The sequence below is a fragment of the Diabrotica virgifera genome, chromosome 6, assembly GCF_917563875.1.
Source record: "Diabrotica virgifera virgifera chromosome 6, PGI_DIABVI_V3a".
NCBI classification, from domain to species: domain Eukaryota; kingdom Metazoa; phylum Arthropoda; class Insecta; order Coleoptera; family Chrysomelidae; genus Diabrotica; species Diabrotica virgifera.
Window position 1 is genome coordinate 99097248 of NC_065448.1, and position 27814 is coordinate 99125061.

The window sequence follows — 27814 nt, forward strand, 5'->3', positions numbered from 1 at the left end:
ACCTAATGCGCCAGAAAAATCATTGGCGAAGGCAACGGGAAACCACTCCAATTATTTCTCCCGAGTAAAGTTAACACGGCGCAATCCAAACATAATCAGAGTATTACTGATCATGGATCTCGGAAACCAAGATCCGACAGGGAAGAGCGTGCACCAGACTGTAGGGCCTTCCCGGTTGTCACCACACGAAACTCCTACAATTTTAAAAGTACAACTTTAAAAATGTCTAGCGGTGCAATCAGATTAGGCACATGGAATGTTAAAAGCCTCTATGCAGCAGGAAAGCTCAGTAATTTAGTTCAAGAGGTTAAACGCCTAAAAATTGATATAATGTTCATCTGTGAGCTCCGCTGGCCTGAGCGGGAACATGTGAACAAGATGAAGGCACACTATACTATTCTGGAAGTGTAGAAGATGACGTACATCATAGGAATGGAGGTGGTATATTTATAACATCTAAATTCAAGAAATATGTGAAAAATTTTGTACCTGTGAACGACAGGCTAGCGATATTCCAATTAAATAGTAAACCAATTAATGTTAATGTTATCCAGATATATGCCACTACTTCAGAAAAGAAATATGACAATAATGTTGAACCATTTTATAGTCAATTAAAACAGACACTTAACAACCTAAAAAGGAACGAAATCACATATATTATTGGAGATTTTAACCGAAAATTGGTCAAGGACGAAGATCTGACCTGCTAGGTGAATATGGACTAGGGGAGAGCAATGAAAGAGGCGATAGATTATACCAGTTCTGTCAAGAACATGACATGATAATCGCAAATACATGGTTCGAATTACACAAAAGAAGATTATACACCTGGAAAGGACCAGGAGATAACTCACTTCATATAATTAGAAATCAGATAGATTATATTCTAGTAAACAAGAGATTTAAGAATGGTGTCAAGAGATCAACGACATATCCTGGTGCATATATCGGTTCAGACCATAACCCTCTAATAGCTGACATCCAATCATCATCATTCTCTTTGCCTTATCCCTATGCGGGGTCGGCTTCCCTAATTGCATTTCTCCACACAATTCTATCTTGGGTCATATAAATGTTAATCCCCTTTATTTCATTGGAATTTTTCTGTCACACAACACATCACTCCCTTCTTTCCACTTCATCCATCCAGCCCTAATTCTACTGCATGCATCTCCATCTATTTCTCCATTACTCTGTAATATCGATCCTAGGTACTTAAAACTATTGCTTTTCACAATTATTTCACCATCCGAAGATACCATTTTATTTGTAGTAGCTCCATATTTAAATGAACATTCCAAATACTCTGTTTTTGTTCTACTAAGTTTTAAACCTTTTTCCTTCAGAGCTTGTCTCCACTGTTCCAGTTTTTGTTCCAAGTCTCTTTCACTATTTCCTACTAACCCGACATCATCAGCATACATTAAGCACCATGGAATATTACCCTGTAGTTTCGCTGTTATCTGGTCCAAAACTAATGAGAATAAATACGGACTAAGCACAGAGCCTTGGTGCAATCCTACTTTCACATGAAATTTATCAGTCTCACCCACACCTGTCCTAACACTAGTCGTTACTCCCTCATACATATCCCTCACAATCTTTACATATTCACCAGGGACTCCTTTCTTATTGAGTGCCCACCACAGAATCTCTCGAGGAACTCTATCATATGCTTTTTCAAGATCAATGAATACCATATGAGCGTTTGTTTCTTTACTTCTGTATTTTTCCATCAACTGCCTTATAATGAATAGCTGACATCCAAGTGAAGCTCAAAAAAGTCGAAGAAAGCCCCAAAACACCAAAATTACATATCTCAGCATCCAACAAAATGCTAATAGAAAATGGCCTGAATAATCAGCTAAAGAATTTAACAAATGAAAACAATACAAAAATATGGAACACCTTTAAAGATCTTACCTGGAAAGTAATGGAAAAATTTACAACAACGATGCAGAGGCACAAAAAACAACAATGGATGACTGATGAAATCCTGGAATTAATGGAGCAGAGAAGAAAACTGAAAGATAACAAGACAGAATACAAAGAAAAACAGAAACTAATTAAACAAAAAATAAAGGTAGCTAAGAAAAATGGATGGAGGATAAATGCAAGGAATTAGAAAAGTTGAATGAAAAACATGATACGTTTAGTATGTTTAAAAAAGTTAGAGAAGTAGCTGGTCTTTATCATAAGAAAACTCCACATACTATAACCGGTTCGTCGGGAAAAATGATAATAGACGAACACAAAATTCGAACTACCTGGTATAATTATATAAATGAACTGTATAATGATGATAGACCCGAAGAACTGGAGACATGGAGCTCATAAATGAGGAAAACATTGGAATACTAGTCAAAGGTTTCAATGATGTTTATTCGACTGGTGATATCCCTGAAGATTGGTTTAAGTCCGAATTCATAATCCTACCAAAAAAAACAACGTCCGAAAAACTGTAGCGATTATAGAATGATAAGCCTTATGAGCCACACTTTGAAAATCTTTCTACGTATCATCCACAGTACCGTAGAATCAGAGATAAATGTGAAGAAGACCAGGATGAAACACAATTTGGCTTCAGAAATGGACTGGGAACCCGGGACGCACTATTTGCACTAAATGTATTATTGCAGAAATGCCGAAATCAAAGGAAAGACGTCTTTGCTGTATTTATTCACTATAAAAAGGCCTTTGATCGAGTACAACATCACAAATTAATTAAAATATTAAAGGATATAACGAATCATAAAAAAATTATACTGGCGTCAAACAGCAGCAGCTTGCATAAATGGAAAATCAACAGCAATATGCAAAATACAAAGAGGTGACAGACAGGGTTGTATACTGTCCCCACTGTTATTCAATTTATATTCAGATAGAATATTTAAAGAAGCGTTGCATAATTTGGAATGGGGTGTCAAAGTTAATGGGATTCTGATAAATACAATCAGATATGCAGACGATACAGTTATTTTAAGTGATTATATGAATGGATTACAACACCTTTTAAATGCCATTGACACAGTGGGAAGAGAGATTGGCCTAAACATAAACTGTTCAAAAACAAAATAAATGGTATTTAGCCGTTTGGTCAATCAAGATTCACGGTTATATGTTGATGGTCATATAATTCAAAGAGTACCCAGTTTTAAATATCTTGGTTGCCATATTACTGAACAACTAGATCCAGATAAAGAGGTCATTCCATAAATGAGGTCATTTTTCTGTAATGATAACTTGCAACTTCAACTTCGAAAGTGCATGATTAAATGTTACATTTGGTCAGTCATCTTGTATGATGTTGAAGCATGGACATTAAAAATATCCACCATTAATCGTTTGGAGGCCTTTGAAATATGGCTGTACAGACGTACACTGAAAATACCATAGCCGGCTATGCTGACAAATGTGACAGTCCTTAAGAGAGCAAATGCTTGATAACATCAAATACAGAAATATGGCCTATTTTGGACAAGTAGTAAGGGGAGACCGGTATAATATTCTTTAACTTATTATGATGGGTAAAATCGAAGGACGCAGAGGAATTGGTAGAAAGCAGGCGTCTTGATTGAAGAATATCCGGGAGTGGACAGGAATAAAGAAAGCAGACAACTATTTAAAATAGCTCGAAACAGAGACAGTTTTGTCATGTTAATCGCCAACGTCAAGGGGACTTGATAGGGCACGTTAAGAAGAAGAAGAGCATTTTATACAGAATAACTTTTTTCGTAAAATTTTTCCCATATGGTTCCTAGCTACGCAGATATACTGTATAAGAGCTTCTGTATAAGAATTTTCAAATTGAAATGCAATATTCGGATTCAGCATAAGTGAAAACAAAATAGAAACATATTTGATCAAAGTAAAATGATGAAGTCAACGATATTTTTAAAATTATTTATACAAAACAATTGTTATTGTTTAAACAATGAATTAACAATTAGCGGCAAAATCTGTGAGTAGAACTTTTTACTTTAACATGTATATAAACTAACAAAAAAAAGTTTTAGAAAAATATAAGCTTGTTTGAATTATTCCGAAACAATGTATGTTTTCGTTCTATCTTGACTCCCCTACCAAATGTATGACAACATCTAAATACCCACTACGATGTAAAATCGAAATTGATGGGAAAATAATAAAGCTGGAATCAAGGTTTAGATATCTGAGAGTAGATATAACTAGTTACGGAGATGTTGAAAAAGAAGTACGGCAATAAAGCCTAAAAGCAAGTAAAGCGGCTGGATCTCTTAATGTCACAATCTGGAACTGGAAGAACAAACACCTAAGACAAGACACAAAAGCAAGAATCTATAAAGCAGCAATTAAACCTATATTGACATACACATCGGAGACAAGACCTGACACATCTAAACGGAGACGACTACTAGAAACAACAGAGATGAAAATACATAATTCGACGAATATAAGGGAAAAGTCTGTTGGATAGGAAGAGAAGCAAAAACATAAGAAGAGCATGCGATGTAGAAGACATAAAATGGACGGGTGACAAAACGGAAACAGGAGAGTGGAACGAACACATTAGTAGAATGGCAGAGGATAGGATAGTACGAATAGTACGAGATAAGTCACCAAATGAACGAAGAAATATTGGCAGACCAAGAAAAATATGGTGCGATAATTTAAACAATTTAGGAGGCTAATATTGAAGAAGAAACATGTTTTAAAGCCTACATACAAGAAGGAAGAAGAAGAACAAAAAATACAGAATCTTTAGTCTAGCTACCCAGATAAGGACTAAATATTTCAATAGATATCTCATCAAAAAGATGTGGTACACTGATCAAAACGAAAAAGGTGGAAATGCATTATTGCATTTTAAACTTGTTATGCATCCAAAAGTGCATAAACGTGTCAAAATAAGTGTATTAAGGGCCAGATATTGTTACTCGAGTGGTTTCTGGGATCGCTGCGGGCCCCCGGTGCACCTGGTGCCAAAAAACACTCCAAACTCCAGAAGATATCTTAGCAGTGACCTTATGCATCAGGTGGTCCGGAGGTCAGTTCTGATGGCGTATTCATATTCAGGGATCCCAAAAACCGCCTAGTAATCTATTTGAATGCATTTAGTGCCAAAAACCTCCTAAACTCAGTGGCGTAACAAAATCTGTCGCCCCCCCACCGCGGAATTGCAAATGGGCCCTCTTTAAAAAATATTAGGTACTAAATGCGACATGTGTAACAAAAACTTATATGTGTTATAGCCCAGTAAATGAACGTGAAATACGGCGATACCGTGTAATTTTCAATGTCACCACCGCGAAGTGGTCCAGTCAATACTTTTCGAGTTTTTTACGAGTGAAAATGTTCAACATTGTCCAACAAAAAAAACCACGCTTTCAGGCGGTTTTTCGCAAATAAATCAGAAAGTAAGTATTCGTAATAAGTAGCAAAATAAATAAATGCAAATTTGTAGCTCATGAAAAATTTTTCTTATTCGTCGAATTCCAAATCGAATATTTTAATGTGAAATAACCAAAAAATGAAGCACTTTTCGGAGAAAACTCATTAAAACTTTTTTAAAGTGTTTAAAAAAAGTTTTAGGTATTTTTACTTTTTATAAAAATTTCTATCATCAAAACTAAGCGAGTTACGCTCAATTTACAGTTAAAGCCTTTTTTGGTAAGGAAAATTTGTGAAAATCTCAACTATTTAGCACCCCAAATGAAACTAATCATTACCGCTTTACAAATTACTAACTTTTTTTATATGACCTGTAAGTTTCACCGGTTCAAAGTGCTTATTTTTAAAATGGGTTTTATTTGAAAGGGCTCTAACGAGTCACTAATTACGAGTGTATACATATTTCAAACAGCCATATCTTAACCAATTTAAAAAAAAACAAAATATTTATAAAAGCAAAACCTAGATTTCTTAAAAAAAAAAGTAAAATCGTATCACTAATACTCAAGGGCGAATCCAAGACCGATTTTCGGGGGGGCCATGAACTTTTTTATGATACATGCATAGCTTAGGTTACCTCACACTTTACCTTGTTCAACACAACATTCCATCTACCGTTCAGCACAAAGCTAAAAACATTTTTCTCGTAGCAAGCGGGATCTGTGTTTGAAACTAAAAACATTTGATCTGCAAATATTTAAATTAATATTATTTTAAATTCTCGTGGGGCTCTCTGGATCCGCCCTTGCTAATATTTTTTAAGTTATTTTGAAAAATGACATTTTTCTAAAATAAAAAACTTTTTTACTATAAAACCAATTTTTTTCAAAAATAAGGACCGATCCAAATTAGAGGGAGATTTTCACATTTTTTTTTAGCAATAAAAAGAGTCAACTTTATTTTAAGCGTAAGTCGCTTAGTTTTGATGCTAGAAGGCTTGCTATAAAATGTTATAAAAATGATTTAAAAAATGAAAATAAAGCTCTTTTTAAACATTAAAACAAAGTTTCAATGAGTTTTCCCCGAAAAGTGCTTCGTTTGTTGGTTATTTCACATAATAAGAACATTTTTTCATGAACTAAAATTTTCCTTTTACTGTGTCGATAGACTTTATGAATATGTACACCATTTTTTTTTTGTTTTTTATAAGCTACATTTTTGCTAAACATATTTTTTCGATAACTTTTCTATAATATTTAATTCGATAAAATACTTATGTTTTGAGTAATTTGCGAAAAACCGCCTGAATACGTGTTTTTTTTTTTGTTGAAAAATAATCATGTTCACTCGCAAGTCACTTGAAAAGTATTGACTTAGATAAAGAAGCTCTATAGAACAAAAGTTGCTTATAATTAGTCAATTTATCCATTTCCAAACTTATTTTAAACGTATATTTTTCATCCCCGAGAGGGGTAACTTTCACCCCCCAAGTAAAGCAACCAACGGCACAACTCAAACTTTGAAGTGGAGGATAAGTATAATCGAAATCCAAATTGCAAAGCAAATACGCCGTGACGCTCATAATTACACTCCAAAACGGTTATTTACTGGGCTATTAGTGTATTCATGCACTGTTTATGACAACTTACATTTTTCATCTTTTCTATACGAATAAACGACTACATTATTTCATGTATTATTCTATGAGATGAACAACTTTTTTGCTGCACTAATATCAGCGAATATATCTACAATTTTATTAATACATACAAAACATACATACGATACATTGTATCTATCTAATGGGCAACTTCATTTTCAATACTACATTGCTTAAAAAACGTTGCGTATGAATGCGCAAAATAATATAACAATAACACATTTTTACGTTATATTAGACGAAAAGATGCGGCCCCTGGCATATTGGGCCCCCCGCAAGCTTCATGCTGCGGGGGCCTCTGTTACGCCCCTGCCTAACCCCAAAATATGACGTTCTTTAGCAGTGATCGTGGGTACCTAGGCTCAAAGGGAGTTATTTTTGATGACGTATTCGCATTCAGCAACCCCAAAAATCCCCCGTGTAATTTGTTTGCATCAATTTAGTGCCGAAATCAGTCGAAACTCCAGAAGATGACGTGACCCTAGACACCAGGTGTTCCGGGTGTCATTCTGATGGCATATTCGTTTTCAGCAACCCCAAAACCCCCCAAGAATTCTGTTTGCATCAATTTAATGCCGAAACCCCTCGAAACTCCAGAAGATGACATTCCTTAGCAGTGCCACTGGGCATCAGGTGCTCCAGTGGTCGGTTTTGATGACGGACCTATTCGTATTCAGCGACTCCAAAAACCTCCAAGTTATCTGTTTGCATCAATTTGGTGCCGATAAACATCGAACCTCCAGATGCCGTGCCTTAGCAGTGAACCTGGGCACCAGATGCTCCGAGTTGTCGCTTCTGATGGTGTAGTCGTGTTAGCGAACCCAAAAACCCCCGAGTAAATAATATGCTTCTTTTGACACGTTTATGCACTTTTGGATGCATATTATGCACTTTAAAATGCAATAATGCATTTCCCCTCATTTTTCTATAGTAGACTTTTTTCCTGATATCATCCTAAACATCATTCATTCTCTTTTAATCTGGGCTAATTAGCAAAATTTATGGAAAAGTTATTTACCAGCAATTTTATTGCTGAAATCGAATTATAAGATCCTATATATTAATAATATAGGTATGCAAAGTCCACAGATAGTGTGCTACTTCTTTTATAAACAAAATGGCGCCGACAAATCGTATTTTTTTCAATTATTGCTCTATAACTCCGAAGATTTTAACTTTACAACAAAAACACTCAAATAAAAATTCACCGAAATTTAATTCTGCATAGAGATATGTTTTTCGCGATTTGCTCAGACGAAAATTTTTCTCGGAAAATGCTGGTTTTCCCTACAAAATCTCTAATTTTCAAATAAAGTTTTAGGTAAGTAATTATTAATCAATAATTAAATAACTTAGTGACATCAAAGCTTTCTTGGTATAGATTGTAACTACAGAAGCCGGTGAAAATTAAACGAATATTTTAGCAACAATTCAATTGTTAATTAACAATTTACGATCGCAATAGTAACCAAAATAATCATGATACATTGATCAAACTTATAAAGATTATAAAGATGAGATGCTTATTTATTATTTTATCGACAAAATATAAATTTTTCGTTTTTTTGCACAATCTTTAAATTTTGAAAAAAAAAAGTTATAATACGCTGGTCTAATTAGTAAAGTACAAAGAAAGGTTATTTACCAGCAATTTTATTGCTGGAATCGAATATTATGATCCTATATATTAATAATATAGGTATGCGAAGTCAGCAGATAGAGTGCTACTTTTTTTATTAACAAAATGGCGCCCCTAAATCGTGTTTTTTTCAACTATGGGTCTATAACTCCGAAGTTTTTAACTTTACGCCAAAAACACCCAAATAAAAATTCACCCCAATTTAATTCTACATAGGGGCATGTTTTTCCTGATTTGCTCCGGCGAAAATTTTCCTAGGAAAATGTGGGTTTTCCCAACAAAATCTCGAATTTTCAAATAAATTTTTTGGGCAAGTAATTATTTATCAATAATTAAATAACTTGGTGAAATAAAAGCTTTCTTGGTATAGATTATAACTGCAGAAGTCGGTGAAAATGAAACAAAAATTTTAGCAACAATTCAATTGTTAATTAACAATTTGCAATCGCAATAACAACCAAAATAATCATGAGACATTGATCAAACTTAGAAAGATTATAAAGATGTGATGCCTATTTAATATTTTGTCGACAAAATATAAATTTTAAATTTTTTTTCATAATCTTTAAATGCTAAAAAAATAGTTATAAACAAATTATCATTCCTCTGAAATTGTTTATTATATTATGATTTTAAAAAATACTTAAAATACGTATTTCAAAGGTAAATGTAATTCCGTACAAGTTGGAATACATTTTTTATTAAACTTGAGTTCTAGACAAAAGATATTTTCAGTAGTAATTGCACAAGAGCTCTAAAATTAAAGAATTTTTCCCGAGTGACACTTTGACAGTTTTAATTTCATGACACGAAGGGGAGTGAAATTATGTCAAAGTGTCACGAGGGCAAAAATTCGATAATAATTTTAGAGATCGAGTGCAATTTGCTGCGATTATTTCATGAATAAAACTGTTCAAAACCAAAATTTTATTGTAATTTATTTATGTAAGTACAAATTACTACAATTAAACACACAGTTGTTATAAATATTTTTCTACAACCGTGTTAAAAATGCAATTTTTAGCACTCCATGCGAGCGTTAAAAATGATACTTTAAGGCACTAGTGCTATAAGTTTTTATGGCACTGCAGTTCGTATTGACCGTATAGGCAATTTTGATGTAATGTCAAAAAAATATAAAAATGGAATGTCAGTCAAGTTCAACTAAAAGTTTTTGTAGATATTGTCCTGTAATTACGTTTGTAGAAAAATATTGTATGATATGCGTGTTAAAAAGTACATTTTTAAGGCACTCATGTGAATTGCAGAACTTGCTTCGCCCATTCTGCAAACTTTCACATGCGTGCCTTAAACGTGTACTTTTAACACTTATATCATAAATAACTATTAACGGTTGAAAGTCATCACTTTTATAATTTTTAAAACATTAATTGTCATTAATGTCACTCAATATATGTATTTTTTCGTAGCAACGAAGGGCATCTGACGTAATATACTTGACGGGATATTATCAAAAATTATCAGTAGTAATTGCACAAGAGCTCTAAAATTCTATATTAATTTTAGAGATCGAGTGCAATTTATTGCGATTATTTCATGAAAAAACTGTTCAAAACCGAAATTTTATTGTAATTTATTTATGTAAGTACAAATTAGTACAATTAAACACACAGTTGTTATAAATATTTGACGGTGGAAAGTCATCAGTTTTATAATTTTTAAAACATTAATTGTCATTAATGTCACTGAATGTATTTTTTCATAGCAACGAAGGGTATCTGACGTAATATACTTGACGACGGGAAATTATCAAAAATTATCAGTTTAATTTTTACTTCTGAAGCTTTCTATTGGTCAGAATCTCCTATGAATGAAATAATCGGGTATAATATCACAAGAGAGTGAGAATAAATTGAAAATAATGCGACAGTTTTTCGAAAATTTGTTGTCTGGCAATAGACACGAGAGCCCGCAGGGCTCGAGTGGCTATTGCCCAATGACAACAAATTTGAGTAAAAATGAAGCATTATTTTCTTATTTATTCTTACTGTCGTGTGATATTCGTAAGATTATTTTTTAATACGTATATTATGGATATTTTCGTAAATGTGACAGTTGTCAAAACTAGGAAACTGGTTGCCATTAAACAGAAACAATCTACTTAAAAAAATTCTATCGGTAATTTTCTACAGTAGATAATTCTCAGCATAATTTTAATCTGATTGACAGAATTAAACACGTGATCAAATATCTTACTATACGATTGGAAGTTAAAATCATTAAAAAATAATCAGTTTAATTTTTATTTCTGTAGCTTTCTATTGGTCAGAATCTCCTTTGAATGAAATAATCAAGAAAGCATATGATTTATATGAGGGGATCATTGTTTAAATAATTAAAAATGGTTAATTTTTGCACAAAATTTTTTCTTTTTTAACTGCTGCGGTAATTTATGATTTAATTAAGGTTTTCACAATTTTTTTCTGCGAAGCTGAAGGGACAATCTTTTATATAAGACTTATTAAATTAAATTTTACCCTCAATTTATTTAAATAATTGTAAATGAAAACTGAAAAACAAATTTCCAAAAAAATGTTATTTGCATTATAAATAAACACTATAAAACATTTTGTTTTGTAGAAAAAGTTGCGCTGTAGTACCAGTAGAAAGTATAAAAAAAATTGGTTTAACAATATTGAGTAGTTTACGAGATATTTAATTTGTTTATTAAAAATTACTATTTTTTCTATTGCAAAAATGCCGTTGTTGCCGATAGGGTATACAAGTTTTTAAGGTCTCATTGTTTTTGCTTTTATATACAGGGTGTCCAGAAACTCTACCGACAAACGAAGACAGGAGATTCATAAGATAATTTTAAGAGAATTTAAGCAAATTCACCTAGTCCGAAAATGCTTCCTAAGGGAGCTAGAGCTCTTTAAAACGGTTACTTTATCGCATAACTTTTTTGTATATAACTTTTAAGCACTTTTATGTACTAAATTGTGAGGTATTCTAGTACTAAAAGCTACTCTTGCTTTAAGTCGATAGGATACACCGTTTTCTAGAAAAATCGATCTGAAAATGTTTCGTCTCTTGGATTTCAAAAAAAAAATAAAAGATTTTTCAAAAAAAAACGGTGTATTTTACCAACTTAAAGCAAGAGTTACTTTTAGTACTAGAATTCCTCATATATTAATTATCTAGTGTCAAAAATGCTTAAAAATTAAAGATAAAAAGTTATTCAAGGCCGAGCGGTAGGCCATCAGGAATAAATGAATGTACTGGCCCCAATCTCGATGATGCTCAGATACAACTTTGGACAAGTGTTTACCCATCGTTCGGTTCATCCTCTCGACCATTCCATCTGATTTAGGATGCAGGGGTGTCGTTCTGGTCTTATTGACACTAATCAATTTACATTTTGGAAAAGTGCTGACTCAAAGTTTCGCCCTTGGTCGGAGTGGATCTCCAAGAGAATACCAAATCGGCTGAAGAATTCTTTAACAAGTACCTCTGCAACGGTAGCAGCTTCTTGATTTGGTAATGCATACGCCTCGGTCCATTTCGTAAAATAATCAATGGCTACCAGGATGTATTTATTTCCAGCATCGGTTTCTGGAAATGGACCTGCAATGTCGATTGCTACTCTTTCCATAGGACTGCCTACATTGTACTGTCTCATGGGTGCTTTCATTTTACCAACTGGACCATTACTGGATGCACACAGTTCACATTTCTGGCACCATCTTCTTACATCATCTATTCTTTTGCAGAGTCTTCGTAATATCAAAGTGTCCACCTGATATACCGTCATGCAACTGACGCAATACTTCTGACACTTTACTTTTAGGTACAATCAACTGAAGCTTAGATTCTGTACCATCACCATTCTCAAAGGTTCTGTACATAAGATCATCTTTTAGTACCAGGCAATTCCATTGGCTCCAGTAGGCCTTGTTCGTATGTTTATACGACTTTAATAATTTATTTATACAATATTTCTTTACAAATCTCTAGCTAAAACTAAACTTAAGGTAACATCGTCCTCGGTTTATATATGCGATACAGTTATTATGGAACATTCCAGAAATATCCGCGCCCATCTCGATATATCTCCCATCTCTATACCACTCGAACCATGTTCTGTCGGCACGCCTACCGTTCTCTCGAACGAATGGAAATTTCTAGGCGTGGGGACCGTCTGTTCGAAATTCTTTCGTAAATCGTCGTTTTCACGCTACGTCTTATTGTACGTTTTGTGTGTCATGCAAAACATACGACAAAACGTACGTTTTGTCAATAAGCGGATTTAATTTTTTCGATTTGACAAGACGTACGTTTTGCTGCTTTCACGCTACGTCTTACTGTACGTTTTGTGTGTTGACAAGACGTACGTTTGGTGTTTACACGCCACATTATACACTGGGCAAAACGTACGTTTTGTCGTACGTTTTGCATGACACACAAAACGTACAATAAGACGTAGCGTGAAAACGAGCCTTTACACTATATTCAAATCAGAAAATTATGACTTTTTCCATGTGTACTCTGTAATACAAAATCATCAAACATATATTCCCTTATATCCTACTTGACAAGAGGAGAAAAATCACTATCGATAAAAGAAGAATGTCCTATTCTCGAAACCAGATACTACTGCCAACAGGACTACACCCAAATAGATACCTGCACCTATAAATGAATTGATGGACGTAACGCAGAGAAATGCTACGACACTGAAATAAATCTACAAGAACCCATTGTTGAACACGTTATGGATAACCAAATCTTGATAATTCCGGCCAGTACTGTCAAATTCATCTGAAAATGTGTGTCCAATTTGTTTTTGGAAATAAAAGAACCTTCGTTAATAGAAATCCCACCAAAATGTGAAATAGAGGTTGGAACCTTAAAAGTTTCAAACAACCCACGTATCCAATCTGGAAAAATCATAATATTACCAAAACTAGAACATTTCTCTACTGAAAAGGTGAATTATAAAGTAACCAATTTGAGCAAAATCGATATGGAATGACTATACGAAATTAACAGAATTTCCAGAAACCTTTCACCCGTAGAAGAAATTGGCTTTCCAACTACACCCATTATCAGCACTGGTTCACTCATCCTATCTATATTAATACTAATCGTTATAATTTATGTCATTACTAGATGCCGAAAATATTACAAAAATAAGAAGGTTCCTGACCAAATCCCATTGGAAGAAAGATGTCCCCAAAATTTGGAATCCAAAAATACCTCCGTTATTTTTTCCTCTTAAGGATGGAGGAGTTACATGGTCCGAAAGTTCGGACCTGACACAATGAAAGCCAACACCTGCAGCTGACTCTACAGTTTTCATCACGTTCTGTTTGCTAGTTTTATTTTAATTGTATTAAATTCATTATTATTCTTGGTCTTGTTGAGTTCAGACTTCAGACGTAATCAAAATTGTAGTTTAGAATTAAAAATATTTTTTAAAAACTAATTTCATTTTTTGAAATTTAAAATTAGAGCTCTTTTTGCAATGTTATTGTTCAGAAAATAATAATTATACAGCAATTATGTGGAAACCACATAAAAGAAGAACACTTGTATTTTCAAAGCATTTAAAAAAAATTCATAAAAAGTCATTTTTATCATCCCGAAAACATTTTACTAAAGTAGAGTCATTTTTGGCTCAAAAACAATTTAAATAATTTTGTTAATATTGACTATAGAGTAATAGGCTATTGATTATGTACTATCGAAAGGAACTACAACGTTAACGGGGTTTTATTATTTCATATGGTCAATGAATCTCTATATATGAAAAACCGCGGAGTGCTACCATTTAAAGGGGTGCGTTTTTGAGAAATTAGTGAATTAGTCCCTGGGCACAGGTTACATTAGGGTGAGTTCTATGCACTTTTAGTACAAACACGTCTACATAAAAATTGTTCCTGGTTAAATTTCGTATCTAAATATAACTGTTTAAAGTCAAAGATACTTTTTTTTACAAAAATATATTCAAAAGAAAAGCACAAAGAAACCCAAAAGAAAGAAATTTTGTTTCTTGTCCCATAACTTTTGTCCACGGGGATATAGGTATAGACATTGCTTCACAGAAAAAAAAATTACACATTTTCTCTTTAAAATGATGTTTAGTAGAGGTCATTAGGATTTATAGTTTTCGAAATATGATTTTTCAAAGTTCGCCACTCACAGAAATTTTGGGCAATTTTCCTTGTTATTTCGCAAATATTGTTCTGTAACTTTTTACTACGCAACTTTAGGCATATGCAATGGTACATGTAAGAGGAATAGAAATCAATTATCTTTAAAATGTTCTATTGTATAATGTTGTACGACTTCTTTTAAAGAGGTTATCTTTTTCAAGATTTTATACTTTTAACGAGTTTTTATATTTTTTACGATTATTTTTTAAATTTCCCATTATAACTTCTTTTCTACATTTAGATATGAGTATATTATATAATAAAAAAGAAAGCTTATTCTGTTTACTTTAAAATGGTGTATTACAAAAAATTCTAGGATTATTTTTGATTAAGATATGCTTTTTCAAAATGTAATAAGTACCTGCAACGATTTTTGATTTTAGGATTATTTTTTAAGTTTCTCGTTATAACTTTTTATGTGATTGTATGTTATGATTGAATCTTATTTTTTATAGGTAATACTTTGGATCCTCTTGACTCGGCCGGGCAGACTTCAAAATATGGATTAATTCCAATATTTACTGTTAAAGCTCCTGCACCACAAGCTTTGCTTGAAAAATAGCATGTAAATGTACCAAAGGATGTACTAAACTGCGGTTGTAGGAAGATAGGAATTAGTTGTTCAATATTCTGCAAAGGGTGCATATGCATGGGTACTAATTGTGAAAACTCTAAGATAACTGAGGTGTCAGAGGAAGATATTGAAGCTAATGCTAACGAAGACATGGACTTTGATTTTGAAAATTTTTTAAATGTCAACGTTTAGATAATTTTAACTAAAGTGATGTTTTCTAAGACTAATGTTTAAGTAATTTTTGTAAAAGAAATAATTTTAAATAATACAGGTAAAAAAATATCAAAGCATCACTCGGATTCCATTATTTAAATATAGATGATACACCGTTTTAAAGAACAGAAAGTAAGCCCTCTTTATTGAGCAATATATAGTATATTCATGTACCTACAAAAAAAAAGAGAAATTTCAAAAATAATCGTAAAAAATGTAAAAAATAATATTTTTTTATATTAGGTATTATATAATATATAATATATTATATAATAATATTATTTTATTTTTATATTATATTATAAAAAATCGTTAAAAGTATAAAACCTTGAAAAACCATAATCTCTTTAAAAAAAAGTCATACAACTTTGTACAGTAGACCATTTTAAAGTTAATTGATTTCTATTTCTATTACGAGTACCATTGCATATACCTAAAGTTACGTAGAAAAAAGTTACAGAACAATATTTGCGAAATAACAAGGAAAATTGCCCAAAATTGCTGTGAGTGGCGAACTTTGAAAAATCATATTTCGAAAACTGTAAATCCTAATTACCTCTACTAAATAACATTTTAAAGAAGAAATGTGTAGGTTTTTTTTCTGTAAAGCAATATCTATACCTATATCCTCGTGGACAAAAGTTATGGGACAAAAAACAAAATTTCTTTCTTTTGGGTTTCTTTGTGCTTTTTATTTTGAAAACATTTTTGTAATAAAAAGTACAATTGACTCTAAAAAGTGATATTTAGATAGGAAATTTAACCAGGAACAATTTTTATGTAGGTATGTTTGTACCAAAAGTGCATAGAACTCACCCTAATGTAACGTGTGCCCAGGGACTAATTCACCCATTTCTCAAAAACGCACCCCTTTAAATGGTAGCACTCCGCGGTTTTTTCATATATAGATGTCCATTGACCATACGAAATAATAAAACCCCGTTAACGTTGTAGTTCCTTTTAGTTATCTTATTTTGAATATAATCAATAGCCTATAAATCTACTTTGGTATTTCAAAAGCTGGTATTTTTACACGAATTTTCAAAAAAAAAACTTTTTGCCTAGGTTAATTGCGGTCAAAGTTATCCGTTTTTATTATTTAATTCACAGTTACTTCTATATACATAAAATTCTCATATAACAGTATTAGTTACCATACTCCCCCGAAACGGCTTGATCGATTTTATGAAATTTCACATGTATATCCTATAGAACTGAGAATATGTTTTAATCTATTTTTCATATCCATAAATTATAAGGAGGTTGCCACCCTGAGATTTTTTTTTATTTTTTTGGACAAAATATTATCTACCTTAATTTTTTATGGTATAGATTTAAAAAAACATGCAACCCTTAATTTTCACTCTTTTGTAATGTTAGGTGGGGATATGTGTACATAACGTACTCTACGAGACTACGAGTACAAATACATACAAATTAAAAAAATTATGATCAAAATCCATCAACAAGCTCAGGAGATATTAATCGCAGCATATGTTTGAAGAATCAATTTCATTTTTTGAGTGCGCGGATTTTAATAATTCCCCTCCATTGACCACGAATCGAATCCGTTAGGGCGTCATTTTTAAAGCTTTATTAACCACTATGTTGAAGTTCAGAGTTTACTCAAACTCTTACACATAAACTATATACCTTGAACTTCAAAGTGGCGCTAGTAAGGTTGGTTAATTGTTATAAACCAAGTAGCTGTAAATTAAATAAAAAAAAGGTCCTAACTTTGACTGTAATCAACCTAGACAAAAAGCTTTTTTTTTGAAAATTAGTGTAACAATACCAGCTTTTCAAATCCCAAAGTAGTTTTAGTCTAGAAGCAATATTAACAAAGTTATTCAAATTGTTTATAAGCCAAAAATGACTCTACTTCAGTACAATGTTTTCGGAATGATAAGAATGACTTTTTAATGATTTTTTTTTATATATTTTGAAAACATAACTATTCTTCTTTCCAGAGGCGGCTCTAGCCCATTTAGCGCCCGTGTGCAGTCGATGCCCTGACGCCCTTTGGTAGACGCGCAGTCAAAATGGAATAGTCGAGTAGGTGTCGAAGCGAAGATATGTGGGATATGTACATTTTATCAATGAAATTCGATATTTTTAAGATATTCCAGAAGTTGCTACAGATAAAATGTTTTAACAACCTATTAACCATTAAGAATTACTCGACGGATATTAGTACAGTTAAAATAATTAAGACGATAACTGGACAATAATGATTTTGTGAGTGAAATTTGAAGTTTTTTTTACTTTAATGACAAAAAGAGCAAGCCCATTAGCAGAACCCAATTAAAAATTATTTTGCACATCATATTTGAAACATTATTTGGTTGAAAATATTTGGTGTTTATCTTAAAAAGGATATGTTACTATCAACATTTACACAGTGTTGCCAAACTGAATTTTGTTATTTTGGGTGTAAATTTTTTCCACGGATCTCCGAGGGTACAATACCTAATACCTAGCACTAGTACATAGGGTATTATGTACGCTTATAATGTAAACAAAAAACCAGATGCAAATAGTGCAATATTAAATGATGTCGGGAGCCAATATATATTCACGGCCTCAGAACAACCACCCAAATCTGTTAAAAATATTTAATTAAAAATGAACTTTTTTATCTATGAGGTAAGGTTGAAAATTGGTTGAGGAAATTTGAGGGGCTTGCGTCCACAGTACTTTTAGGGAAGAATTGGTTAGATGAATAAAAAAGAACACCTTTGTGATTATTAAAAAAGAATAATGTATTAACAAATTATTACAGGACGCACATACTACAACAGACAATTATAAAAAAGATACTTTTCGTGATTTTGCAGTACCAAAATCTTGAATAATATCAATTTTTATTTCATGTTCAATACTTACTAGTGATAAAAGCCGCTTTATTTTATATTTACATGTTAACTTAAATATAATACTTAATCCATTCCGTCAAAGCTTATTTCGCAAAATTACCCACCGACTCGTGTACAAAAGACTTTGAAAATGCCCGGTAAGTCCCAAGCAATTTGACCTTTATACATTCCATAACCGATTTCGGAAACACTGTCGGTATGTCGTCAAACGAATCAAAAGATTGCCGCCCGTCCGTTGGACGGACAGCCGGGCGGGCGGCAATGTATAAATCGCGCTGAAGTGTCAATGTAATTTTTCATTAATCGTTTTAAAGCATATTTTATGTTGAAACAAATTAAAGGACCCGCTCTTTGGCGCTCGGCGCCCCTCACATCCCGGCGCCAGTGTGCACCGCACACCCTGCACAATAGGTAAAGCCGCTTCTGCTTCTTTCACGCGGTTTCAACAGAATTGCTATATCATTATTATTTTCTGAACAATAACATTGCAAAAAAAAGTTGACATAAACAAATGGAATAAAATTTAAACTAATTGACGAATCGTCTTAAAATTTTTTGTGCATTATATGGACTGTTTGACTCAACTTTTCGTGTAATATGAAAGTCTTAAGTTCATTTTTGCAAAAGTTATAGCAAATTTTTTATTTTCAAAATTTTAGTTTTATTTTGAAATTTTATTTTGAAGTAACAAATATTCGGACCAAAATTCAAAAATTGCCATTTTAAACTTTTTCTTATCTTCTAAAATAAGAATACTATAAATAAGATATTTAATTACCCTATTTTTACCTGTGGCGATTTAAATGAAAAAACTGCTATTTTGGATACTTATTTGTTAATAACTAAAATTCTCGTCCGAACTGTGACGGGCATTTTTGTATTTACAATGTATTAGGTATATAGTACCCAAAAAACCCATTTCAACCTAGCTGCTCAAGTGTCCCGAACATGGTATATTTTTACCTTATTTCCCTGGCGTATAAAGAGTACCATACTAAAACTATCAGACAAAGCTGGGACGCTGACCATGCATTTCTTCGGACCAGCTATTAACAAAGTCATGTAAAAAAAACTTGATTACCAAGGTCCACTGACAATAGACATTAATAGTAGAAGAATATCACTCTAAAGAATTTGGTAGTCATAATGCATTATTATAATACTTGAGTCTCTCCATCGGACAATACAAAATTAACCACTATAAATAAATTAAAAGAAGTCACAGAGGCAGGGCCGCCGAGAGGGAGGAGCGGGCCCTGGCAAGAAGTGACGAACGGGCCCCCGACAAAAAGTGAAGAGCGAAAAAAATTATTCAACTTTTATAGAAATAAAATTATCAATAGTAAAAATATGTAACAAGAAACATTTCAAATATAAATTTTATTAAATTTTGATTAATTTATAATAGCGAAAATATTTATAATAACTACAGGTGCTTTTCGAGTTTTCTGATTGAAAAATATATCTATAACTTTCGAAAAATCGCATGATTTTACCAAATCATTCTCAATGCACAAAGTTGATAGGCGAGTTAACCAATCCTGTTTCATTGTAGATATCACAGCATTCTTTATGCGGGAAAGAAAACTAAAGAATCTTTTCGCTTCTGCGACTGTCACCGGCAATGTGCAAAATATTGTTAAGGCTATGGGTACATAATTCGCAAATATTTTACGTGTATCATCCCTACTTTTTCTGTCTTTACACGGCAAATTACGTGTAGTAAAATTCACACTGGTGTGGATATGTAAACATTACTAGAATGTCATTCTACTTGAAAATGTCATAATTAATTTAAAGAGATGGTTTTTGAATATTCTTGGATAACTGTTATTTTTATAATTGCAAATTATTAATTCAGTTAATAAATGTGATAATTTTTTCACTAACTATGTTTTCAGTGATTGTAATAATTTATTTGTACAACAAAAACTAATAATCAATCGAGAAAAGAGGAAAAGTGTTAAAGTGATTTTTTAATAATATGTTGTTATTCTGGAACGCTTACAATTTTGAACATCTCTAACAACAAAATACTTGGATCACAGGATATATCTGATGTATTCTCTGCTTGGATCTTCTACAAATAATACACAATAAATAACTTTTTATTAAGTTCACGTCTTAAATCAATTATTTATCAAATACACTATATATCAATAATATTTAATCAATTTCTCAAAATATTCCCGATGCAATGTCAAATATTTAAAATTGTCACTGATTGTCAGTGTCTGACTGACAATATATGCTGACAATATTATATTCGGTTGAGTGCGTTGTAAGACAAAGACAGATTTGGAAAATATTACCACGGCATTGTGTTCATTTTTTTCAAATCCTGAAAAAACCAATAAATATTTTTGAAAAATTTAAACGCAGAATGAAAGACTAAATTATTACTGAGGGCCGAAAGTCCCTTAGAATAAATAAAAAGTTTATTTTGAATGAGATATTTGAAATTAAAAATCACACTAAATTTTCTCTTAGTTTTTTCACCCCTGTAACTTATTAAAATAAACATTATAGAAGTTCTCAGGGACTTTCGGCCCTCGCTAATAACGTAATCTTTCATTCTGCGTTTAAATTTTTCAAAAATACTTATTAGTTTTCTCAGGATTCGAAAAAAATGAATCCCCGTTTTGAATAGCATTGCAGCCGAAAATACGTACCGATCCTCTTAAACATTTCTTAATGAAATTATAAAAAGTTTTATCTTGTTTGATTTTTTCCGAAGTGAAAACCTAAATGCACTCCCCTAACTTGGTTAACTCAATTGTTAACAAACACATTTTATATTTCACCGTTATATCATTTAATTAAAATAGTCTGAGGATTATAAACTATCTGGGAAGGTCCTGTGCACAGTATATCGGTTCATAACCTATTTAATAATATTTATTTCATTGGTCAGGTATTTTCAGGTTTGTTACTTCCGATCAGATGTGAGATTGTCAGCCAATATTGTATTCCTCATTAATAATAAGTTTGTACACACATCTTTAGGTCTAGTCCTGTCGCCAGGGGGGGTACAACGGCCTCGTTAATTCAGATGGACTTACTCAAGTTTTTTTTATGTATTTTGACCCGTAGAACACGAATTTTTTGGGTAACAGTTGATCCGGATGTCGATAAGATTGTTATAGACCAAGAACTTGAGGAATCAAATAACAGCGATTTTTGGCAAAACAAAACACTATTTTGTATTTTTTGGGCCATTTTAAGTAAAAAATATTTCTACAAGTTTTTTCGTAGGATGCACAGTTTTCGAGATAAACGCGGTTGAACTTTAAAAAAATCGAAAAATTGCAATTTTTGAACCCGAATAACTTTTGATTAAAAAATAAAATAGCAAGTCTGCTTACCGCATTTAAAAGTTTAAGTCAAATTATATCGGTTTTGATTATTTCCATTGGTAAAAATTTATTTTTTTATTGTTTAACAAAGCTATAAACACGTAGGGTTTCCCGTGCTTTTACATGTGTTTTAACGCATGTAACGTAGAAATAGTCTTGATTGCACTAGTACCTATTCTACCTACTCGTTCGATTTTAAATGAGAAATCATAGAAACATCACTCACGCACTAGTTGTTTGTAGCTTTGTTTAACAATAACACAATAAATTTTTAGCAATGCAAATAATCAAAACCGACATAATTTGACTTGAACTTTCAAAGGCGCTAAGCAGAATTGCTATTTTATTTTTTAATCAAAAGTTATTCGGGTTTAAAAATTGCAGTTTTTCGATTTTTTGAAAGTTCAACCGCGTTTATCTCGAAAACTGTGCATCCTACTAAAAAACTTGTAGAAATATTTTTTGCTTAAAATGACCCAAAAAATACAAAATATTGTTTTGTTTTGCCAAAAATCGCTGTTATTTGATTCCTCAAGTTCTTGGTCTATAACAATCTTATCGACATCCGGATCAACTGTTACCCAAAAAATTCGTGTTCTACGGGTCAAAATACATAAAAAAAACTTGGGTAAGTCCATCTGAATTAACGAGGCCGTTGTACCCCCCCTGGCGACAGGACTAGTCAATTAACTGTCTAATATAATAAATTCGTTACATATTTTTTTTCATATTGTAAAACCTGCGTTATCGACTCAGCGATTAGGTTTCTCAGGATTCGAAAAAAATGAATCCCCGTTTTGAATAGCATTGCAGCCGAAAATACGTACCGATCCTCTTAACGCAATAACTACGCTAGGAAATAATGAATCTAATTTGAGATATTTATAGTTATTAAGGTAGGTACCAAGGATATAAGGTGTATAGGTATAAGGATAATAACGCTTGAGGTCAATGGTGTATAGACCGAGGGCCTTCGGCCCGAGGTATATAGGGGAAAGTCGCCTATGATGGCATACCTAATTTTAACTCAATTTTTTAAGTGTATTTAAAATTTTCTAAGCATTTTTGTGGTGCCAAGTGATTGGAAATTAAGCTACATTTTAAGTTTTGTACAATATAATATTGATTTTGAACGTTTTTTGTACGCTTTTAATTTTTTATTGAATTAGCAAGTATGCCAGCGTAGGTGACATACGTTTCCTATGATGGCACACCATTTATTTTAAAACAAAAGAACTTAATTTTTTATGTTTTATTACGAAAAATAACAACAAAAATTAAAAAATACATTCGTAATGTTATGCTACCTTCACTAAAAGGTTATTAAGCAAATAATATTATTTATAAACACAATTCCCATAATATAAACTGTTTTACTTTTTTTTACATCCGCACATTATGCATGACACCATGAATGGCATGTCTGACGCCGAATCCATATTTCTTTTGATTTAGATAGGGAGTACAGTTCATTACAATACAAACAATAGACGTCAGGGTTGTCGTCTTTAAGATCATTCCAGAATTCCGCTTGTTCTTCTTCTTCTTAACTGCTATTTTTTCCACGAAAACTTTCTTCGTGGCCCTTATTGGCAGTTTTTTTCATTATTAAATTGCTTTTTCTTCTTACTTCTGTCTGAGCTTAAATTAGGTCTGGAGTACAATTGAGCATACCGTTCTTCCCACGTTTTCGTTTTTTTTTTCATTTTCTGGTTTACAAGAGGTTTACAATTTTACAATACTGGTCCTTATTTTTTGTACAAATGAAGGTCCACGCACATTAGCTTTTAGCATTTTAATTTCAGATTTTGAAGATATTTCATCATTAGTATTTTTGGAGTGAATAATGGATAAACGCTTTTCTTCTGGACTTTCTATGATGGCATACCTATGCCATCATTGGATACCCTGAAGTGTGCCATCATAGGCAAAAATCGGCATTTAAAGGAGAGAAAAAATCTTAAATCGAAAGATAACTTCAAAATAACGCACACAACAAACATAGTATGTCTAAAAAATATATTCAAGGCGTTATTTAATCTTTTCTTCTATTTACTGTACTGAATTCTAAATTTTAATTTTGTGTAATATTACTAAGGGACTTGCTGAAAAATGTATAATTTTCCTACTCTCACAAAAAGCATCAGAGCACCATAAACTTTATATGAAACTACAAACCGACTATCTATCATATACTAATGCATCAGTTTTCAGAGTAAGTGGACTGCGTTCCAAAATACACTCACTATGCCGTCATAGGCACTATGCCATCATAGGCGACTTTCCCATACGTTGACCGAAAGCGTTATTATAATACCCGTGGTGTCTTCAACGTTTAATATCCGACTAAATTATTCTTTATATGCAAAAAATTTGAATGAATTTTTAATTAATTAGTTTTCAAATAAGTACATTTACCAAAAATAGTCGTAACGTAATTGTGATAACCATAGTTTTACTTAGAGTTTTATTTGTCAACTGGACAGTATTTAACCCGTTATTTAAATTTAATAGGCCCTAGGGCGTTATTTTTCAATAACACGCCCTTAATATCGTACTTAATAGACTTCGAAATAATGTCATTATTTGTCAAATAATAGACCAGTCGGACATTAATTTTATTAAGTAAATCTATTGGAGATATTGCAGGGAACGATTCAAGGAAGGCGCAGCATAGGTAGAAGAAAAATGTCCTGGCAGAGAAATCTTAGAGAATGGTTTGGATCTATCTCAACTGAACTCTTTCGGGCTGTAGTGTCAAAAGTTAGAATAGAAATGATGATTGCCAACCTTCGTCGCGGGGATGGCACGTAAAGAAGAAGATTGGAGAAAGTTGAGATTTACCAATATTATCCTTGTATATCGCTGCCAAATAAAAAATTTCATCTACCAATTCTTCACTGATGTCTTCTTTATGAAACTCATGCAATATATAATTTTGTTTCTTAATATTCTCGTCATCATCATTTCGGAATGTTCACAAAATGTTAAACAGCGAATGAATGTCATTTGCCGCAATAAATATTCTAGTTTAATTGCATATTATTTGACAACATTAAATAGTTCACAGCGAAATATTGCGTCGGGCTCAAAATTATCAGTCGCATCACTACTAGGCCCAGGCATATATCAAAAAATCTCACAGGCTTCTTGCGCCGTTTTTCTTTATTTGATGTAAATTCTGGATTTATTCCATAATTGCTGGTAACTAATTTATATTCTTCAACAATGGAAGACCTGATCCTTTTAGATTCTGACTCTTTATATTCTTCAACTTTTCTTCGACTTTTTGTAAATCTTCTAGAAGTCCTGATATATTTTTAATCTACATATCCATAGTTATCTGACTGCACTGCAGCATTTGACTTCTGTGATTTATTGCTATTAAAATTTTACACCAAATCAACTAAATGTCATGTTAAATATAGCCGAGGATTAATTAAACGTATTATGGACATAAAGTGAAGAGAAAAAAAAAAACAGGAAAAATTACGTCTTTGGTCTGGTCGACGCCGGGCCCCTTACATCGCCGGGCCCCGGTAAAATGTACCGGCTGTACCGCCCTCTCGGCGACCCTGCACAGAGGCGTAATCAAATGTATTAAAAACAAAAATAAAATCCAGCGAAAGAAGAACAACAGAAAAAATATAAACATACAAAAAAGGAAAACATGAAGTAAAATAAACCGTCTTTTACATTTTACTTTTAAATTTTAATAGGTTTTACACACCAGTTTAAACATCTTTATAAATATAAATATTTATACTTACAGATGAACTTGCTAGTAACAAAAAAACAATCGAGAGATTGTAATACATTTCTTTTAGACCCATTTTAAAGCAATATCTAGGATTTTGTAGTCTCTATCCTTTTATACAAATTTATATATAGGCCAGTAAAATTAAATTATATGAATTTGCCAGATTTTGGCCATTATTATTATTTTGATTTAAACATTTTTTGTCATGCCTATTACAAATAAGTTTGTAATGTATTTTAATTGAAAATATTATCGTCTAAAAAACCTTCAATTAGTACCTTGATAGTAAAATAGATAGAAAAGTTAAAATATGAGAAATGCGCCATGGCACTTCTAAATTTCAAATTTCTGGGATGTGCTGCTGTTTATTATGTTTATTTTCTGTTCGCATTTCTTTTATGTTTTGTACTTTAATGTTTTGATATTCCATGTAAAGTTAGTTTGTGTTTAGTGTTTTTATTTAATATTTGGTATCTCGATCATTGTGTTTTTTATCTTCTCCAAGGTCTTCTAGGATTATTTTCTTCTTTTTAATATGAAGGTTTTATTTGGTCGTATGTTTCTTTAAGGGTATCTTACAAATATCCTTTTATTATCTCTTTGTCCTGTCTCTGTTAGTATATGAAAACCAGAGGGATTGAGACAAACTATTGTCCTTCTTTCTGCTAGCCCACTGAACCTTCCAACATGAAGCAATTGGTTACATTCCAACAATGCTATTGACTTGTCGAGAGATCAAGCTTCTCATCGATCTTCTACATGGAAGTCTACCAGATGAAGAGGTGTATCAAGATGCAGCCTGAATATACCAACTAACGAGAAGGAAAGGTCTGAGTTCCAAATTCTAGTGTCCCTGGGAGGGATCTTTATTAACCACTAATAAACGACCTTCCCACATAACAATGATATTCGCATCATGTTCAAAGCTTATACTACCAACATTCGACAGAGTATATTCTTTTTAGTACATGCGTAGTACAAGCATAGCATGTACCATAAAAAAACATTCTAAATTTCATGTTCTTTGCATATACTTTAAAGAATATTCTCGTACCGAATATACTGAGCACATTCGTGTACGTAGTATCTCAGAATATTCGTAAAAGTACATTCTTGGAATATACCTTCATCGCATATACTTAAAAAATATATGCTTAACACATACTGGTACGTATGTACTTTTAAAATATCTTAAAAATAATATGTATGTATAGGAAGAATAATGATAGCCTTATAGATTATCAAAATAATTATTTTTATAATAATTAATAAAATTTATGTATGTACATAGGTATCCCAGACGAATTCATTTCTCAAAATTGGTTTAATTGTAGGTATGGTAAAAAAGTTTAAAAATTAATTTATATTAAAGAGAAAAAATCGTTTTCATTTTGATGTTACCATGAGTATTTTTACATCGTTGGAATTTAAAGTTTGCAAATAATACACCATCACCAGATCGTAAAAGATCGGAATAATGCAAACGGAAATAACCCTTCTCATTCTACCTGCATAGGAATTAACAAAGGTTTTATGAAAATTAAAACACAAACACTAAACAGGTACAGGGCACAGGGCACAGTGCACAGGCATTATTTGTATTTGTATCCAATCTATGCTTGATGCATGCTTGATGCTGTGTTAGGAGGAAGACGAATAACAAAGTATACTAGGAACTAGTACTAGGAACATACATAATACATATTATATCTTTATTTTGTTTGTGTGCTTGAAAATATTAAATTCATTTTGGGAACTCAATATTACTTAAATAGTAGGTAAGTACAAAATATATAAATTTTAGTTATAGTTTAGTTTCACTAAATATTATAATATAATATTTATATTTAGGTATTATACCGGGTGTCCACTTATATTTTCCCCCATTTTAACTGCCTATAACTTCTAAACGGCTCAAGATAGAAATATGCGGTTTTCGCTGAAATATTTAATTTTAGTAAAAGTTTTGTCTGAATGGATTGAATTTTTTATGTCGCTTTTAAATACGAAAATAAAAATGGCGGATTTAAAAAAACGTTGTTGACTTTTTTTAATGGAACACCCAGTATATTTTCTTGTAAATTGAAAGAAATATCATTCACCTATCCAGCGATATAAAGTTTTTCAAAATCGGTTGTCAAGTCACTGAGTAATTAATTTTTAAAATGAGAGGTGCAACGTGGA

The 27814-nt window shown here is 32.1% G+C and overlaps 1 protein-coding gene across 2 annotated transcripts in view; it reads right to left on the bottom strand.

Annotated features, from left to right (window-relative positions):
* Window positions 1-25722, bottom strand: part of LOC126886656 (microfibril-associated glycoprotein 4-like) — a 42461-nt gene extending 16739 nt beyond the window's left edge. Inside the window, exon 1 of one of the 2 annotated variants that reach the window (XM_050653652.1) lies at window positions 25641-25722. In XM_050653652.1, coding sequence (XP_050509609.1) covers window positions 25641-25703 — 63 coding nt within the window. In that variant the 5' untranslated portion in view covers window positions 25704-25722. The remainder of the gene's footprint in view (window positions 1-25640) is intronic. The other variant, XM_050653653.1, reaches the window with a different exon arrangement.
* Window positions 25723-27814: the final 2092 nt, after the last annotated feature.